We start from the raw sequence: 19,603 nt of genomic DNA on the forward strand, positions 1-19,603 counted from the left end.
TACTTGTCAACAGTCCTAATCGGGTACTCTTCTAATCCTCTTGTGGATTTGTGAGCTCTTTGAGGAAAAAACAAGGGAATGCCAAACACAAACATTAGTCCAGGCCCTGTGCGATGTGTCACTTGTCAGCCTGAACTTTGAAGTAGTTTGTGTGGAATCAAACTTTTTTTGTTGTGTTATTTTTGTACTACAACTTGAGGAATTTTCTAACCGTCATCATATCATAGTTCTATTCTTTTATAAGGTTTCTTATTCATTTGGAGCCCAACTTTGTGGATGATAGCGTTTCAAGAGTTAATGTTCCAGAATTACTCACTGTCCTATAACTCTCTTAATTCTATCTTATTTTCCCCCCTCACAGGAAATGACTTAAAAGCCTTACAAATACATCTGTGCATTCTTGCTTCAGACTTTACAATTGAGGGCCAACCCTGTCTGGAAGCACCTCTTATTAATGTTACAAGGAAACCGCTACCTCAGCAAACAAAAGGAAAGAAGACGACTTATAATAGCAAATGCCATTTTTCTGAAGGAAAAAAAAAACTTGTTTTCAGAAAACATTAGAGGAAATTTGGAAAATTTTTGCATTGAGAAGAAGCTTTACAGGTAAATGGATTTGGCAGGCAGGCTCTGTCAAAATTCTGCAGATTTGATCTTCCTTCCTAAGGACTTAGTGTGAAGTGATTCTGTACTGCTTTTTAAATCGCTGTTGATCAGCTTGTGGGTTTTTGGGTTCTAACTTTTCTGGTATATTGAAGATACATTATATTACATTTTTTAAAGTTAAGTTATTTTTCTGCCATTGTAAATACAAGTATCAAAGTATTCTTGCAAAGCAGTTCTCAGTAAACATTTTTCTCAGCAACCATATCTTTTTATTAAGAGGGTGGAATGCTAACAGTTCTTATATAGCATTTTGGACACACTTATTTTTTTGTCAAAGGTCCTGTCTCCACTGAAAATATTAACTATATAAACTTCTTGTCCTTTTCACGTCGACATTGGATCACATGGTCACCTGCCTCATGGAAATGCCTTTTTTAAAACTTAGATTTGCAGAACTCCACTATTTTTATACCTAGCCACGGTTTTAGGAAGGAAAAAAAAAAGGAATCAGAACGCTGACCCTCTCCCGGTCCCTGGGACAGTCCCCTTCCCGCATGTATTGCTGCAGTGCCCAGGACAGTAAAATGGACTACAAGCGGCGCTTCCTGCTTGGCGGGTCCAAGCAGAAGGTGCAGCAGCACCAGCAGTACCCAATGCCCGAGCTGGGCCGAGCACTGAGTGCTCCGCTGGCATCTACGGCCACCACCGCCCCCCTGGGCAGTCTGACCGCTGCAGGCAGCTGCCACCACGCCATGCCCCACTCCACTCCCATTGCCGACATCCAGCAGGGCATCTCCAAGTACCTGGACGCCCTCAACGTTTTCTGCCGTGCCAGTACTTTCCTCACAGATCTCTTCAGCACTGTGTTCAGGAACTCTCACTACTCCAAGGCAGCCATGCAGCTCAAAGATGTGCAGGAGCACGTCATGGAAGCAGCCAGTCGGCTGACTTCAGCCATCAAGCCCGAGATTGCCAAGATGTTGATGGAACTTAGTGCTGGGGCTGCGAACTTGACAGATCAGAAGGAATTCAGTCTCCAGGACATTGAGGTAGAGTATCTTCTCTGTCATACTTGGTTGGGAAGTGTATTCCAGAGGTAAGCGAGAATGTTGTTTTAGTTCTTTCTCAAATCACTGAAAGATGGTCTTCGTCCTCTTTCCATTGATACTCTGTTCTTGTGAAAAAAAATTTTTTTTGCATGCCAGGTTTTGAATTGCTTTAATTTAAAATTAAGTAGGATAAAAGATTATTAAACAAACGAATTAGCCTAGATTTTCTTTCAATTTTCAACTTGGAACTTAATTTCCAAATAACATGCTGTTAATGTACACAGTGATGTAATGTGATGTGATACGATAGTCACTCAGTCATGTCCAACTCTTGCGACCCCATGGATTGTAGACCGCCAGGCTCTTCTGTCAGTGGGATTTCCCAGGCAAGAATACTGGGGTGGGTTGCCATTCCCTTCTCCAGAGGATAAAGTACACAGTAGGGACGGAGATTCTAAATGTGATTATAAAGATTTATTTGCGAATTGTCATTATATAGACCCCTTGGTTTAATATAGCAAGTTCTACACATGTTTACAGGATAAAGGTATTTTTCCAGTTCTAAATTTACAGTTTTTCACATTAGGATGCATTTGATTCTTATTCAGGACATTTCTTTGGTCTTTGATAGTCAAAATGAAATATTCTCCCTTTTTCAGGGCTTTAGATTATAAAATTGGAATATGAATTTCATTCAGAATAAAGGTGATGTTGTTCCTTCCTTCATTTAGAAAATAATTGTTAAACTGTCATCTGTTAAATTCACTTCACTGCTAGATTTTTAAAATTATTTTTAGTTGCTCAGAGAGTTCTTCTGAGTTTGATTTTTCCACGTGTCCTTGTACATTTTAGCAACACATCAGAGGTTAGGTTTCTGGATGCTAGGAGGGAGAATGTTTTTCCAGCATCCTGGGGTTGTATTTGATTTTCGGAAATCACCAGTCTCCTGAAACAAATCTGATGATTGCAGTGGCTGAATAAGCTAATTTATACTGTTGTGGGTTTGGTGGGAACAAAAGCTAAGCTATTAAGTATTATGACTCACTTTTATTGTGTTTAAAAGGCATATTGTGATTTGGAAAGCATTTCCAAGAGGAATTTTTTTGTTTTAATTTATTTTTGGCTGTGCTGGGTCTTCATTGCTGCACAGGTTTTCTCCAGTTGTGGCGAGTGGCGGCTACTCTGTAGCTGCAGGGCGCCGACTTCTCATTGCAGTGTCTTCTCTTGTTGTGGAGCATGGGCTCTAGGCGTGTGGGCTCAGTAGTTGTGGCACACAGACTTAGTTGCCCTAGAGCATGTGAGATCTTTTTGGACCTAGGGATCAAACACATGTCTCCTGCATTGCGAATTCTTAACCATTGAACCACCGGGGAAGTCCTCCAAGAGGAATTTAAAATTATTTTTGAAAAGACATAATAGTCTTGGTTTAAATCAGGCATTAGGCATCTTCAGATTTTTTTCTATAGAGGGCAAATAGTAAATTTTAGGCTGCGTGGGCCACATGTGTCTCTGTCACAAACTCTTTGTTTTTTGGGTATTTTTTTTTTTAATAACCCTTTAGAATGTGAAAACCAGTTTTCCCTTGTAGACTTGTCTATTGGACTGGATTTGGCCTGTTGCTGAATCTGCTGGTATAAATGTACACGTGTGTAATATCTTCCTTCGGTCATTCTGTTTTGAACCTATCCAAGTATATTTTTTATTTTCTGATTTTTTTCCTGTGGTCATGGCATATATTCAGAGAAAGCATGATTTTGAAGTGTTTTAAAAAATGGCTTATCATAGTTTAAAGTATTTTTTAAAATTACACATGTAAATCATATATAAAGCATCTTTAAAAAAAAAATGTATTTCTCAAAAGAAACTCAAGCAGTAAAATTTAACACTACTGCTCGACTCTGCCATCCCATTCCTTTTCCCAGAAAGGACCACCGTTAACTAGGTTGGTGTGTGCCATTCCAGACTGCTGTGTTTGCACGCACAGATACACAGCTGTGACTTCTGTTTGTTTTATGTGAAGAACCAAGTTCAGCTGCCTGTGTGCTTGATTGCTGCTGGGCAGAGATGTGACTAGGGAGCGCTTAGAGGCTCTGCCTTCTCTGAAACAGTTGAACAGTATTAGGCCCAGACTGTTACAGCTATCATCCTATAATGGCACAACCATCATTAGCTTTATTTAGAATTTCAGGCAAGAGTTTGAAATTTGAGTTTGAAAAATGAGGCCAAAACCTCTTATTTTAACATGAACATTACTGAGCTCTTCTTCAGGCCATGCCTCCAAGTGCTGGAAGAGACAGAGCTAGGCCTCCAAGACCATTTCCCCTTCGACCCAATAGGGCAAGTGTCCTTGTTCCCCAGGACAGGACAACTAGAGAAGGATGAACTAACCCTGAGGACTTGGAGTTCAGTAATCCGCTGGGTGCAGTAGCACTTAGCCGGTCCCTTCTGCTTTTCTGGGACCAGTGTGGACCATTTGAGCTGAGAAAGGGAAGTATTTCTTGTTGTGTTTTGGAATTTTGGCTTGACTTTCTCCATTGAAATGTGATTAGGATAGCTGGAACACTACCATGTTTTTGTGTATAATGGGCTAAACAGGCTTTCAGAGTCTAAGCTGGAAACTAAGTGCTGTTGATGGGTTTTAGAATCTATGCCTGTATTCTGGGTTTCAAACTGCTGACTTACAAGTAAATCCTAAAATGTGATTGCCAAATGTAGGCCTGCAGACTTAACATTTTGCTCTTTCCACAGAACAGTATTTAGTTTCTGGAATTTATGTACTGCCGTGGTCCCTCTCTCTCAGGATATTCACCAATTCAGATAGAATAGTTAGGCATTTTTTCCCGTGTTGGCTTTTAAAAATTTTATCAGCAAGGCCCAGAGATGCTCTTTTGCATTCATCCTTGGGGAAAGAATCTGTGGTCTAACATTGATGAATTTGACTGACTAGGCAAGGACCTGTGCTTGGCAGCTGAGCCTAGGACTGTGGTTAAAGAAAGCCCTGAATTCAGTGTTCAAATGCTTGACCATTTTAAACCTGAGACATACTAGTTCCACTGTCCTACCCCTTGAGGGGGCGAAAACATGCTTCTGATGCTCCCTGAGTTAAAGTCAGGTTTGGGATATGCTCACTGATTGACAGACCCTGCTGCCTGTGTCTAGGAACTGCAGTTGTTGACTGTGCTCTGGGGCAGGCAGGGTATACATGAGTCCTGTCCTGTCTGTATTCATTATTGACTCTATACCTTACATCAAGTGGTTCACCCTCATAATCTCACTGTTAGAGAAGTAAGTTGTGAGTATTAACTAGTGCTTGAGACACTGCTTATTATGGGGCATGGAATCAGAAAATGTGGGTTTAGAAAATGACTCTGCTTCTTATTGTCTGTGTGATGTTGAGCAAATCTTCTAACATCTAAGCCTCAGTTTGCCCAGCTGTAAAATGGAATTACTACCCACCTTCACAAGAGTTCTTGTGAAGATCAGAAGCAATTAGTGTGTGAAATACTGTACCCAGTTAGTTGTCATCCCATGTTATTATTGCTTCCAGCATGGCCTGAAAGGTACTATTAGCCTTTCTCTGAAGTACAGAGCACAATTATGTACCGAGCCAGCATCAGAGAGGAATGTACAGCAGGTTGTTCTTCTCACCGGAACGCTTTTAGGTGGAAAAAGTTGCCACTCCTAGGACATTTGCTCTACTCCTTTCTTTCCTGCTTCCTTAGGCAGGCCACCTCCCTTTCCCTTCTGCGTTATTGTCTCTTTGGGTCTTATAAGATGGCAACAGTATTACCTTGCTTCATGTAAAAACTGTCAGGATCTTTTTAGCATAAAAGCCCTTAGGGACCTCTTCTACTGGTAGTCACTGATCTATTAACTTGTAACTAGAATTCCCAGGTGGCGCAGTGGTAAAGAACCCACTTTGCCAGTGCAGGAGATGCAAGAGATGCAGGTTCGATCCCTGGGTCGGGAAGATCCCCTGGAGTAGGAAAGAGCTACTCACTCCAGTATTCTTGCCTGGAAAATTCCATGGACAGAGGAGCCTGTTGGGCTACAGTCCATGGGGTTGCAAAAGAGTCAGACATGACTGAGCAACTGAGCATGCATAGAATGGGGATACTCAGGGAAGGGAATGGAGAGGTATGTGGGACACTTGCAGTAGCTAGGAATTTTTGAACAAGCCAGTTGACAGTTCAGGTGGGATTTTCCCCCCCTCTGGATTTATAGAAAATGTAGAGTTTACTTTGTATATGAACTGGAATGTTGTCTAAAGTGAGAAATATGATCTTAATCAAGTGCTCTGTGGGGATTCCTTTGTGTAAGTCTCGAACTATCAGTCCAGTCAAAATGAATTCAGGAAAAATATGGTTTTCCACGTTGAATTTGTTCATCATATAAAGCTTTGACATCCTACAGCATTTTTTACAGGTAGGCCACATGAGACCTGCTGTCTCTATCTTTTCCAGTCTACGGGCATCTCCATTGGTGTGTTAATTCCAATTAAAGGCCAGGCTTCATGAATTGAGTGGCTGTGAGTTCTCTTTGGTTTTGTCTACCTCAGTTTTATTTGTCCTAAAAATCTGTTACCCTAACTGATACTGAGCCTTAGACTCATTTGCAAGCAAAACATATAGTTCATATTAAAGAAGTATAGGCAGTCCCCTAACTAGGTTTTCTGTTTATTAGAAAGTCACAAATGTTAACTTCTTTTTACAAACATCTGTCACTCGTTTTAAATGAAATTACTTTTTCAGTGCAAATATGTAAGTGAAAGAATGAAACTGACTTGTAGTTCATGTGTTCATTACACAGATGTATATTGCACACTTTGTTTGTGCCAGGCATAGAAGAAGCAGCGGGGAACAAGACAGAAGTGCCTCCTTTCATGCAGATAGATGAGGACTGTGATCTTAGATACTTGGTTAGAAAAGGCATCAGTGAGAATGTGATATTTGAGAAAGAAACTGGGGGAGATGAAGAAGCAGGCCTTGATGATAGCCAGCAAAAAGGGTTCTGGGGAGAGGGGTCAAAGCTCCTGAGGCAGGAGCAAACTTGAGCGTGTGAAGAGCAGTGAGGGTCTGTTGTGGCTGAAACAGTGAGTGAAACAGACACAAGGGGTGAGGTCAGACAGGTAAAGAGGTTATCCTCTGCAGGGAGGATGAGGGGAGGGCAGCAAGATGAAGTGATGACACCTCTCCCCTTGCTTTCTTCACCACTTGGGAACTCTGGGGCTCTGGTTTCATGTTGGGGCCTCAGTATTGATACAGGGTTCCCAAGAGCTGTATGCCTTTAAAGGGACTTATTTTATATCTTCCAGCATTTTTAGTGACTTTCCAAGTACAGTGTCCCTCAACATCTGCAGGGGATTGGTTCTAGAACCCCCTGTACCGAAATCTGAAGATTCTCAAGTCCCTTATATGAAATGGTATAATATTTATACAGAACCTACACACATTCCCATGTGTAATTTAAATAATCTCTAGATTATTTATAAAACTTAATACAGTTTAAATGCAGTGTTAATAGTTGTTAAATTCAGTGTAAATGTTATCTAATAGTTGCCTGCATGGCAGATTCAAGTTTTGCTTCTTGGAACTTTCTGGAATATTTTCCCCTGAATATTTTTGACCTGTAGTTGGTTGAATCTGCACACGTGGAACTTGCAAATCAGAGGACCCCCTGTATCACCATATTATAAATAGACTTTAAATCAAGTCTTTATGTAATTGCACCTTGGCTTTCAGTTCTGTGCATTGACAGAGATCTTTTCTATACTGTGTACCTATGAATCTGTTTGAAATAATTTATTTGTGAGCACTGACTCTTAAGGACCTTAATTCAAGCATTTTAACGTTTATTTTGGATAGATGTATGCCAGAAATGCTGCAGAGCAACAGTAATGGAAAATATTAGAATCTAGTTTCAAAATGTGATTTTCATTAACCCTAATGGAATTAAATTTGCATAGTGTTTTTTTATTCTTTTTTTTTTTGCCCAAAGGTAAAATTCAATGTTACTTCTTTCTTGTTTCGGCTAGTTGACCTTCCATAACAGATTATGGAGTAAGTGTTTCCTAACTATATGTGCCAAATAAAAATTCAGATTGCTGGTATTAATCAGAAACTCAAATTCATTTTATAAAAAAAAGTATACAAATCCAGTTTTCAGTCTGCGAATTTCTGTCACTCTTCTTGGCTGTTCTTTCAACCAACTGAATCTGTTATCTAAATTGTCTTCAGATTAGAAGACAATTAGATATTTAGAAGAAGCTGGAATTGATTAGGCAGTTGAAATTTAGGTGATTGTGCAAAATTTCATTGTGAACAACAAATAAGATTTACTGCCTGCCCAGCCCATCTTTATGGTAGAAGCCACTGGGGCCAGAGGGTATCAGCCACTCTGGAGGGACTGGACCCTTTGACTTTGATTTGTTAAGAAGTGCTGTGCACAAAAGAGACACAGAAGTAAAGAACAGACTTTTGGACTCTGTGGGAGAAGGTGAGGGTGGGATGATTTGAGAGAATAGCATTGAAACCTGTATATTATCATATGTGAAATAGACAGCCAGTCCAGGTTCGATGCATGAGACGGGGTGCTCAGGGCTGGTGGCAATGGGATGACCCTGAGGGATGGGATAGGGAGGGAGGGAGGTGGGAGGGAAGTTCAGGATGGGGAACACATATACACCCATGGTGAATTCATGTGAATATATGGCAAAAACCACCACAATATTGTAAAGTAATTAGCCTCCAATTAAAAAAAAAAAAAAAGAAAACTCAGTGCCAACAAAAATAAATAAAAGGATGGAAAAAGATGAAAAAGAAAAAAAGAAGTGCTGTGCAGCCCACTCATTATTCTGAAAATTGCTGATTAAAAGGAGAAAAATGAGGAAGTAAGCAAATTTCCTGCTTCTCCACTACAGACTTTTTTTCAGGGTAACCAAATATAGCCCTAGTGGATGAGGGAAGTTTTCTTCTCTTTAGAAGACTCTGAGTACTCTCCTGTGTAGAAAAGATGATACGATTAGAAAACTCACCATTTTGCAGACCATAATGAATTAATTGACTCAGGTGGTGGTCAACAATGGAGGATAAAATCATTTGATGAAATGCTGCTGGAGAGGAATCAGGCTTTTCTCAGCCAAATCCATTGGTCAACCTCAGCATCACTGAAACGGAGACAACTATGTGATTGTGTCTCCTGATAAAAACTATACAGCACTCCCATAATGCAGTCTTATACTTATCCCTCTTTCTGCCATATCCTGGGGTAGGAAGGACCCTGAAATGATCTAATCAAACCTCTAGAAGGAATTACCACTGTATAGGAAATGTGGGGTGTGGTGGAACAAGTTACATAACACCTTAAGGGAGCAATCACAGTCAGACAAATCCAGAAAGTGGCATATTCTATAGGCGATTGACCTGATTTGTTCAGCAAGTCTAGTAGCATGAAGAAAAATTCAGTAGAGAGTTAAGAGATACAAATTAAAAGAGAATTGAGATAAAACAACCAAATAAAATGAGCCTTTTGGAGTTGAAATTCAAACCGGGGGAAAAAAAAAAAAAACTTTTATTTTGGCTACACCACATAGCTGATGGGGTTTTAGTTCCTTGACCCCGGGTCCTCAGCGGTGAAAGCGTGGAGTCCTAAGGACTGGGCTACCAGGGAATTCCCCCCAAAAAGACATTTTAAAAGATAAGTTGGGAACTTTGAACATGTATTGGGTCTTGGTTGATTGGAATTTGCTCCAAAACATTCCAGCAGAATAAGGTAGAGTTGGGGAGAAGGATGAAAAAAACATGGCAAAATGTTTTTAGTTGTTGAAGCTTTTTGATGTGTGCATGAGGGGGGGGTTGTTATACTCTGTTTTTGTGTATGGTTAGACATTTTCCAAGTTTGAGAAAAGGGAGAGAGAAACTTATGACCACATGACAGGAGTAATGTATCAGGAACACCCAATAAATAATTTCATTTCATGGAGTGAATTGTTCATATGAAGTAGTCTTCTAACAGAAACGAAAGTATTTAGGAAAACGCCTGTGTTCTGTCTACTCACAGAATACTCCTCTGGCACTCTGGTCCTAAGTTTGTTGTTGGGGGGTTTTCCTATACAAAGCAATTTGGGATCATTTCTAATATGATATATCTGTTTCTTTCTTTATTCATTTAGCTGCACTGGGTCTTAGTTGCCACACTTGGAATCTTTGATTTTCACTGCCTTGTGTGGAATCTTTTTTAGTTGCAGCATGCAGACTCTTAGTTGCGGGCATGTGGGATCTAGTTCCCTGACCAGGGATCGAACCTGGGACCTTTGCATTGGGAGCACAAAGTTTTAGCCACCAAACCACCAGGGAAGCCCCAGTTCTAACACTTTTTCCTGGAGTTAGCATCAGATCCCACAGTTAATGGCACAGTCCCACAAGATTCCTGCTACCCCCTCTTAGATACCAGTTATAAGTCCAGGGTGTTACCTGTGTTTCTTAACAACTGGCTATAAATCAAAAGATTCCCATGACCCTTCCACAGATTTGATTAATTTGTTAGAACAGCTCACAGAACTCAGAAAAAAACTCACTCAATTATAAAAGGATGTAACTTAGGAACAGCCAGATGAAAGATATGCATAAGGCAAAGTTTGTGGTAAATGGTGTGAGCTTCCATGCCCTTTCCAGGCCTGTTACCCTCCCAGCACCTGCACATGGTCTTTATCCCAGAATCTTTCTGAACCCCATCCTTTTGGCATTTCTGAACCTTTATTTCACTGGTGTGGTTGATTCAGTTTTGGTTGTTGGTGATTCTCTCTCTAGCCTCTTCCCTTCTCCAGAGGGGTTGGGCTGAAGTTTCAAACTTGGTTCCCCTGGCAACCAGCCCCTATCCTTAGGGACTTCCCAAAAGTCACCTCAAACCCAAACTCAGGTATGATTGAAAGAGGCTTGTTATGAATAACAAAAGATACTTTTTCTCTCTTATCAGTAAATTCCAAGGGTTTTAGGAACTGTGTGCCGGGAACCATGGAAAAAGACCAAAATACATATTTATTATTAATCACAATATCACAGAGAGTATTATTGAATAAGGTATAGTGATGAGAAAAAAGGCAAGTGCTTTTCAGAAAAAAATGAAGGAAATAAAAGTGAATCAAGGAAGAAAATGATGAGAATAGAGAAAAGATACCTCTGAAGGCAGGACCCCAGCAGCAAGTAGGAGTCAAGGAAAGAATGCTGTGCTTGCAATTCTGGTGACTAAAATGGCAATGTTGCTTTCTTTTAGAAGAATATAATTTAATATTTCATAGTTACTAAAATGTCAAGTTACTAAAAAGTCATAGTTACTAAAAAGACAAGATGGCAGAGGAATAGGACGGGGAGACCACTTTCTCCCCCACAAATTCATCAAAAGATCATTTGAATGCTGAGCAACTTCCACAAAACAACTTCTGAACACTGATGGAGGACCCCATGCATCCAGAAAGGCAGCCTATTCTCTTCGAAAGGAGGTAGGACAAAATATAAAAGACAAAGAGACAAAAGAGTTAGGGATGAAGCCCTGTCCTGGGGAGGGAATGGTGAAGGAGGAGAAGTTTCCACACAGTAGGAAACCCTCTCACAGGCCGGTCTGTGGGGAGGCAACGTAACTGGGAGAAAAAAAAAAAAGAAACCCACAAAATACAAGCCTAACCACTACTGCGGAAAAGAGAACTTTCCCGGAAAGGCTGTAACCTAACAACCTAACAACCAGGTTCTGTGAGCCTGGCCTGCTCACAGAACAAAGGATTGAGCGAATACCAAAGGAGAGCTAGCTGTGTACCAGCCCCTCCCCGCCTGGAGGCAGAGAGGCAGGCTTGCAACAACCAGAGCCGGAAAGCAAGAGGCTGCCACCAGAACTTCCACAGGACTGGGGAAACAGACTCTTGGAGGGCACAAACAAAACCTTGTGCACATCAGGATCCAGGAGAAAGGGTTAGTGACCCCACAAGAAACTGACCCAGACATGCCCATGAGTGTCCAAGAATCTCTGGCAGAGGCGTGGGTCGACGGTGGCCTGCTGCAGGGTCGGAGGCACTGAGTGTAGCAGGGCGTGCATGGGACCTTTGAAGGTCATCATTGTCTTCATTACCTCCACTGAAGTTTGGCCTCAGGTCAAGCAACACGGAGGGAACACAGTCCTGCCCATCAACAGAACATTGGATTAAATATTTACTAAACATGGCCCTGCCCATCAGAACAAGACCCAGTTTCCCCATCAGTCAGTCTCTCCCATCAGGCAGCTTCCATAAGCCTCTTATCCTTATCCATCAGAGAGCAGACAGAATGAAAACCACAATCACAGAAAACTAACCAAACTGATCGCGTGGACCACAGCCTTGTCTAATTCAACGTAACTATGAGCCATGCCACCTTACTATGAGTAGGGCCACCCAAGATGGATGGGTCATGGACAGGTCATATTTCTGACAAAATGTGGTCCACCGGAGAAGGGAATGGCAAACCACTTCAGTATTCTTGCCTTGCGAACCCCGTGAACAGTATGAAAAGGCAAAAAGGTATGATGTTGAAAGATGCACTCACCAGGTTGGTAGGTACCCAATATGCTACTGGAGAAAAATGGAGAAATAACTCCAGAAAGAATGAAGAGATGCCAAAGCAAAAACAACACCTAGTTGTAGATGTGACAGGTGATGGAAGTAAAGTCCAATGCTATAAAGAGCAGTATTGCATAGGATCCTGGAATGTTAGGTCCAGATATCAAGGCAAATTGGAAGTGGTCAAACAGGAGATGGCAAGAGTGAACATTGACATTTTAGGAATCAGTGAACTAAAATGGCCTGGAATGGGTGAATTTAACTCAGATGACCATTATTTATATCTACTATTGTGGGCAAGAATCCCTTAGAAGAAATGGACTTAGCCATCATAGTCAACAAAAGAGTCGAAAATACAGTACTCGGATGCAATCTCAAAAACGATAGAATGTTCTCTGTTCGTTTCCAAGGCAAACCATTCAATATCACAGTAATCTGTAGAGTGCAGATTCTTGACTGTAGCTCTGTATTGCCTCTCAGCAAAACAATGGTTTGACCTCATGAACTAAAGAAAGTTAGCTCTCTCTCTCTCTGGTCATGACTGGATACAGGGGCTCACACAGTGCTGAAAAGACCTAGACTGTCTCCGTGCCAGAGTTGCCAACACCTCTGTTCTCTCCCAGGTTCTGACAAAAGTTCTGGAACTCAATCTGATTGGCTTGACTTGGGTCACTTGCCTGTCCTTGGGCCTTGTGGGCAGAAAGGTTAAACTAACACATTGACTGGTCAGGCCTGACTCTGTGCCCACTTTTGGTGCTGGGGTATCCCCAAACTGAGCACAAGGGAAGCAGTTACCTGATGGCTGCTTCCAAAGCCACAAGACTAGATGTTGGAGAGGCCACACTGCAGGTTCCAGGTGGAGCATGTCAGAGGATGTGATGGGAAACATATTTATGATCCTGGAAACACCTGCTGAATTGTTTTGTTTTCAGGGTTTTAGCAGTTTATTATGTCTTCTATGAAGCCTTCTGTTATGTCTCTTAGTAAAGTTTCATAATTTCCTTTCTAGTGGCTGTGTGTATTTTTAACATTCTTAACTAATCTTTATTTTAGTTACTACCATGAATGAAATTTTACTTATTTTTTTTGGCTATGCTGGGCCTTTGTTGGTGTGCGGGCTTTTCTCTAGTTGTGAGCGGGGGCTACTCTCTAGTTGTGGTGTGCGGGCTTCTCGTTGCAGTGGTTTCTCTTGTCATGGAGTGTGGGCTCTAGGGTTCTTGAGCTCAGTAGGTAGGCTGCGTGGGCTCGATAGTAGTGGTGCTTGGGCATGTGGGATCTTCCCAGACCCAGGGATTGAACTAGTGTCTTCTGCATTGGCAGGCAGATTCTTTACCACTGAGCCACCAGGGAAGCCCAGGATGAAATTTTATTTGACAGTTTTTTTCTGTAACATAGGAACACCCTTGATTTTTTAAATTTTTGTCTTATCTCCTGCTCTGTGGCTGGACTCAATAATTCTGATGTTTCAGTTGGTTTATTTGGGGTTTTTTGGTATATGTGATCATGTCATCTATATTTATCTTCTCCCTTCCGGTAGTTATATATCTTGTTGCATTGAACATAGGTTTTAGTTTTACTTTTTGGCCACGCCACATGGCTTGTGGAATCTTCTCTGACCAGAGACTGACCCCAGTCCGTGGCAGTGAAAGCCCAGAAATCCTAACCACCAGACCACCAGGGAACTCTCTGTCAGCATAGGTTTTAATATATAAAACAATGAGCTTTAAGAATGACCACCTTTTTTCTTTTTTTTTTTTAAGAATGAGCATCTTTGTTTTGGTCCTCATTTTAATGAGAATGCTTTGGATGTACTACTATTGATTATTAATTTTAATTAATTAGTTTTATTTTGTATGTGATGCATACTTATGGTAAAAAATACAAACATTTCTGAATGCCATAAGTTCACTTCTCCAAAGGTCATGCTTCTCTCTTCCAACTCCATCCCAGTCCCAGGTAGAACCACTATTAACTGTTTCATGTATCTGGGCAGAAAACCACAAGTAGGTACACATACACAAACATACAGGGAAAATACACCTTTCTAGGCCCTTATATATACGCTTAATTCCCTCAATAGCATACCTGTTAATTACAATATTGGTTCTCGGTTTGAAAGAATAAGCCTACAGTTCCAAGGCATGACATGTTATACCTGATTCTTCATTCTGGGCAAGTGTGTCACTCGCAGGAAAGCCTTGCATGGTTTACAGCCTTTCTTTCTCCAGAAGAGTTGTTATCTTCCCCCAGCCTGTTGGGGATATCACCCTCAAAGTAAGTCAGGGTTGCAGCTGGTGTCCATGGGCTGGCTGCAGAAGAGCTGTCCAGGGAAAGAAAGCGGGAAGAGTTCACGGGTAATAACATTTGCACATAGATGCTTCCATGATGTCTTGCCCTCAGCTCTTCAGTCAACATGCTGCCCTTGGCCTAGATTGGTGCTTTTATGTGGAGAGTAGCAACTGCTTTTTTTCTTCTTTCAACAAATATGTACAGAAAGATTGTCCGCTTTGTGCCAGGCATTGAGAATGTGACTGGGAGCAGAACAAAAGACCCCACCACATTCAGCTTAACTCCTAGGTAGTAGTGAAAATCACTCAGTCGTGTCTGACTCTTATGACCCCATGGACTGTAGCCTGCAAGGTTCCTCTGTCCATGGGATTCTCTAGGCAAGAATACTGAAGTGGGTTGCCATTTCCTTCTCCATAACTCCTAGTTAGGGAAACAGACAAAAAATAAATGGCCAATACAAACCTAATGCCAGGTAGTGAGAGGTACTATGAAGAAAAAGAATGATGAAGAGAGGTAGAAGAAAGACCTCTCTGCGGATGGAACATTAAGCAATGCTTGTCTGAAAAATAGAAGGATGCTCCAGGTAGGGTAGTGGTTCATTTGCAAATAGGGTCAGGGTGGGCCTCCTTCAAGGGATTCTTGGCATTGTCTAAAAGTCCAGTGGTTAGGACTTGGCGCTTTCACTGCTAGGCCCTGGGTTTGATCCCTGGTTGGGGAATTAAGGTTCCACAACGTGGAATTTTGCATGGTACAGCCAAAAAAATAACCAACTCTGGAGGGTTTTTTGTTTGCTTTTGTTTTTTTCAGGAATATTGTTCTTGAAAATTGGACTATACTTCCCAACCTCCCTTACAACTAGGAGTGGTCACTTGAGTAAGTTCTGATTCATGAAGATGTAACTGGAGGTTTTGGATGAGACCATGAGGAAGTTTCCTTAGGGAAAAAGGGTGCTCCCTTTTCCTCACTCCCCCCAGTTTTTTACTGTCTAGAATGCAGGCACAATGGCTGAAGGTCATTTAATTATTTAGAACTGTGAGGTAATTTAAGTATGTAAGTCTTGTGTGAGGATGAAGAGCAGAAAGATGGAAACTGGGCTCCCTATGATACCCAGGAGCCCTCATCCTAGCTCTGGACTGCCAAACCCTAGATTTATTTTCACCTTTGTTGTTCACATTGCTAAGTTGTGTCGGACTCACTGCAGCCCAATGGACTGCAGCACACCAGGCTTCTCTGTCCTCCACTATCTCCGGGAGTTTGCTCAAATTCATGTCCATTGAGTCGGTGATGCTATCTAACCATTTCATCCTCTTTCATCCCCTTCTCCTGCCCTCAATCTGCCTCAGCATCAAGGTCTTTTCCAGTGAGTTGGCTCTTCACATCTGGTGGTCAAAGTATTGGAACTTTGGCTTCAGCAACAGTCCTTCCAGTGAATATTCAGGGCTGATTTCCTTTAAGATTGCCTGATTTGATCTCCCTGCTGATTTTCATCATAGAAAGAAGTAAACATTGATTTTATGTAAGCCACTGCATTTGTTGTTGTTGTTATGTGTAGATAAAACTAATCCTAATTGAAAGGAAGCAGGAAGATCAGTTAAGAGGCTTTTACAGTAATCCAAGCAAGAGATGACTGTAGCTTGGAATAGAATGGTAGCAGAGAGGGTAACTAGCAGCAGTTCTGCTTTTTTTTTTTAGTGTGGTAAACTATACATAGCATAAATATTGCCATCTTAACAGTTTTGAAGCATACAGTGGCATTAAGTACATTAATATTTTTTGCAGCCATCAACCACTGTCCACCTCCAAAACTTCATCTTCCCAAACTGAATCTCTGCCCATTGAGCAGTAACTGCCCCTCCTTCTTTGTCTACCATAATTGACATGAACTTAGTTCCTGTCACTGGCCTTTCACTGTTTCATGTCCTGGATGATAGTTTATAATTATACTTATTAGTTATGTAAAGATGTATAGTAGTATAGCTAAAATATAAAACTTCCTATGTGTGTTGCATGGTAATAAATTTTTGATATATTTTATTTTGGAAAACAGACTAAAACAACATATGAAAGTAAAAGTTGCTGAGTTGTGTCTGGCCCTTGGCAACCCCATGAAATATACAATCCATGGAATTCTCCTGGCCAGAATACTGGAGTGGATAGCCTTTCCCTTCTCTGGGGATCTTCCCAAACCAGGGATCGAACCCTGGTCTCCTGCATTGCAGGTGGATTCTTTACCAGCTCAGCCACCAGGAAAGCCCAAGAATACTGGAATGGGTAGCCTATCCCTTCTCCAGTGGATCTTCCCAATCCCAGGAATTAAACTGGGGTTTCCTGCATTGCAGGCAGATTCTTTACCAACTGAGCTATCAGGAAAACCCCAAAACAACATATAAAATGATCTAATTTTGGAAAAAAAGAAAAAAACAGTTTCAAATGTAGGCTGTATGGCAAACATGTAATCAGTGGTTATATCTATTTAGTAATATCTGACACTGTTTCTTTATTGAGCTTATCTTTTCCTCTTAAGTTATTTGCAGTGAATATGTATTACTGGTGTAAAAGTTTCTATGGATCACAGTGCCTGTGAAGCAGGAGTTTAGAAACTGTCTGATGATATTGTTACCAGCAATAAAGCAGCGTGTCAGGGGCAGAATGTAATCTTGTCTGAATGATTAACGTTTGCTGTTGGCTCATCCATCCTTGGGCATGTGTTAGCTTTCTCTTCTCACTAGTTCTTTCTCCTGTACATAGCATGGCAGCTTCTTTGTGCTCTGGGTTGATACCAACTGCAAAGAGATTATTGTTTTGTTAATTGCTTTAAAAAACAAAAAGTTTAAACACTCACTGTTAATCAGTTTTTAGGTCAGGCTATACATCTTAGTTTCATGGTTTTTACCATTTTTTTTTTTTTTTTGGTTGAGCTTGGTTTTTACATTTTCATACTGTAATTTAATCTCCATAAAGTATTTTCCATAGTCCAGGCATGGTCTGCTGCATTCTCTATTTCTCTGGAGACACATTTAGGTTCTTATATCACATTCCGTTCTGTTGGTTAGGTCATTATGTAATAACTGTGGAATTATCATAAGGACAAAAGATTGAGAACACTTGGAACCAACTGTAATGTTTAAGGTACAAGTAAGTTTTGAAGAGAAAGAAATGATTGAATGACTTTGGAATTTCTAATAAAAGCCGCCAATTCGGATTGATTTCATTTCATTCATTCTTGACTTTTAAACTGATCAGAAGTAAATACTAGAACCCAAATGTTTGACACTGTGGCATATGTGACATTGCTACTTGTTTGTCACTTTGCAGGGGTATGAGAAAGATGATTTGTTCAGTGACTTGAGTAGAAAATGAATTTAGACATTGTGTATATTGATGTGAAAATCAGAGGGTGTGTCACAGATGGGGTGGACTTGGGCAGTCTGTAATTTCAACACGTGGGGATATAGTAAGGGCTGAGTAAGGCCGTGGCCCTGGAAGAGGAGTAACTAAAATTTTGAAAATATTCTAGGAAGGTAGAATTGACTATGGTGGTATAGAAAGGGTGGTCTTTTGGGGCTCAAAACAGGATGACCTTAAATTAAAATCTGTTTTAATGAATAAAATAGAAAAATCACTGAAAAGAAAAGGTTTCCTGGTTATAGCCATAAAGATAACCCCCTATATAGGTCCATTTATAGAGGCATGGGAAAGTGAACATGTACCCTTTTCCTCCACCATCAGCAATTCCGAGAAAACAAGGTTTTATTTCAGTAGATGCTCAATGGCTGTTTACAATCCAGAATGCTCCATGGATATTTGGAAGCAGTAGTGGCAAGGTCACTTATTGTCTATATTCAGGAGTTGGGCTTTTATGAGGAATTTAAGTCATACCAAAATATTTCTTTCTCTCTCTCTCTTTTTTTCCCCTTCTTTTTTAAAGCTGTGCCACTGCATGGCATGTGGCATCATAGTTCCCTGACCAGGGATCAAACCCATACTTACTGCAGTGGAAGTACAGAGTCCCAACCACTGAACTGCCAGGGAAGTCCCTAAGATGTTTCTCTTAATGCACCTCTGATAATAGCCTCATATTGCCCCAAATTCCATACAGTTGGGATGCTTTGAGATGAATGGGTTTTTTTTTTTTTAATTCAGATGCCAAGGGTAAGATTAAGTCTGATTGCTTTCTTCATAATTCTTGAATGAGACTGATGGGCTGAAGGCTGACATAGATGTTTTGGGGCTTGGAATTCCTTAAGAGGTAAGAGAAATTGCTCCTTTTCCCAAGCTCCATGTGCCCTCTCCCATTTTATCATTGCTGTTTGCAACCAGTCAGCTGTTGTCTGCTATGCAAATCATGAACTTGAAGACTCCCGCCACGCTGAAGTGCCGCAGGCACTTGCTAAGTTTGTTGCAGTACCTTTCCCACTGTCAGAGGAGACTGAGCCTGCCTCTCAGTCTTTGTTCATCAGGGTTCCTGCACAGGGGTCCCTCCCCTTCGTGACATCCTCAGCCACTGTTGTGACTACCTCCTGGATCTTGTCATATGAAAATAGCACAGCCTGGTGGTTAGAACAGTTTTTGGAGTTAGACTCAGTGTCAGATCTCTACTGTACCTCTTATTACCTGCTTGACATTAGAGCAAGGTTCTTTCTCTCTCTAAGCCTCGGTGTTGTTATCTGTAAAATGGATGAATTGCTCTCACCCCACAGTCTCACTTCACTGCATGTAAAGTGCTTGGTATGGGTTAAACACTCAGTAAATGTTAGCTCTTGATTGACGTGGAATTCTGTAGCTCCAGTGACATTTTAATCTCACTGACCACTCATTTGTGCTTCAGCTTGCTACATCTGTTCTGCATCTTCATGGGATCCCGTAATCCAGGAAATGGTCTCCCTGTGGAAGAGAAAGTTGAGACACCCCTGGTCTGGTGGTTAAGACTCTGCACTTTGAATGCACGGGCCATGGGTTCAGTTCTTGGTTGGGAAACTTAATTCCCACATGCTGCTCTGCCAATATATAAGTAAATAGATGCAACTTTAAAAATAAAATTAAAGAGAAAGTAACTGTCCTAGGCCCTTGGGTCACA

At 41.1% G+C, this 19,603-nt stretch overlaps 1 protein-coding gene and 1 non-coding gene across 4 annotated transcripts in view; one reads left to right on the top strand and one right to left on the bottom strand.

The window, feature by feature from the left end:
• Nucleotides 1-19,603, top strand: part of GARRE1 (granule associated Rac and RHOG effector 1) — an 81,358-nt gene that overhangs the window by 31,127 nt on the left and 30,628 nt on the right. For all 3 annotated transcript variants that reach the window (XM_061138976.1, XM_061138977.1, XM_061138975.1), the window contains exon 2: nt 362-1,655. In XM_061138976.1, the coding sequence (XP_060994959.1) occupies nt 1,161-1,655 (495 nt within the window). In that variant the 5' untranslated portion in view covers nt 362-1,160. The remainder of the gene's footprint in view (nt 1-361; nt 1,656-19,603) is intronic.
• On the bottom strand, nt 9,937-10,009 carry TRNAG-CCC (transfer RNA glycine (anticodon CCC)). The gene has a single exon. It is a non-coding gene; the product is annotated as a tRNA-Gly (tRNA).

Source organism: Dama dama, chromosome 4, assembly GCF_033118175.1.
Source record: "Dama dama isolate Ldn47 chromosome 4, ASM3311817v1, whole genome shotgun sequence".
NCBI lineage: Eukaryota > Metazoa > Chordata > Mammalia > Artiodactyla > Cervidae > Dama > Dama dama.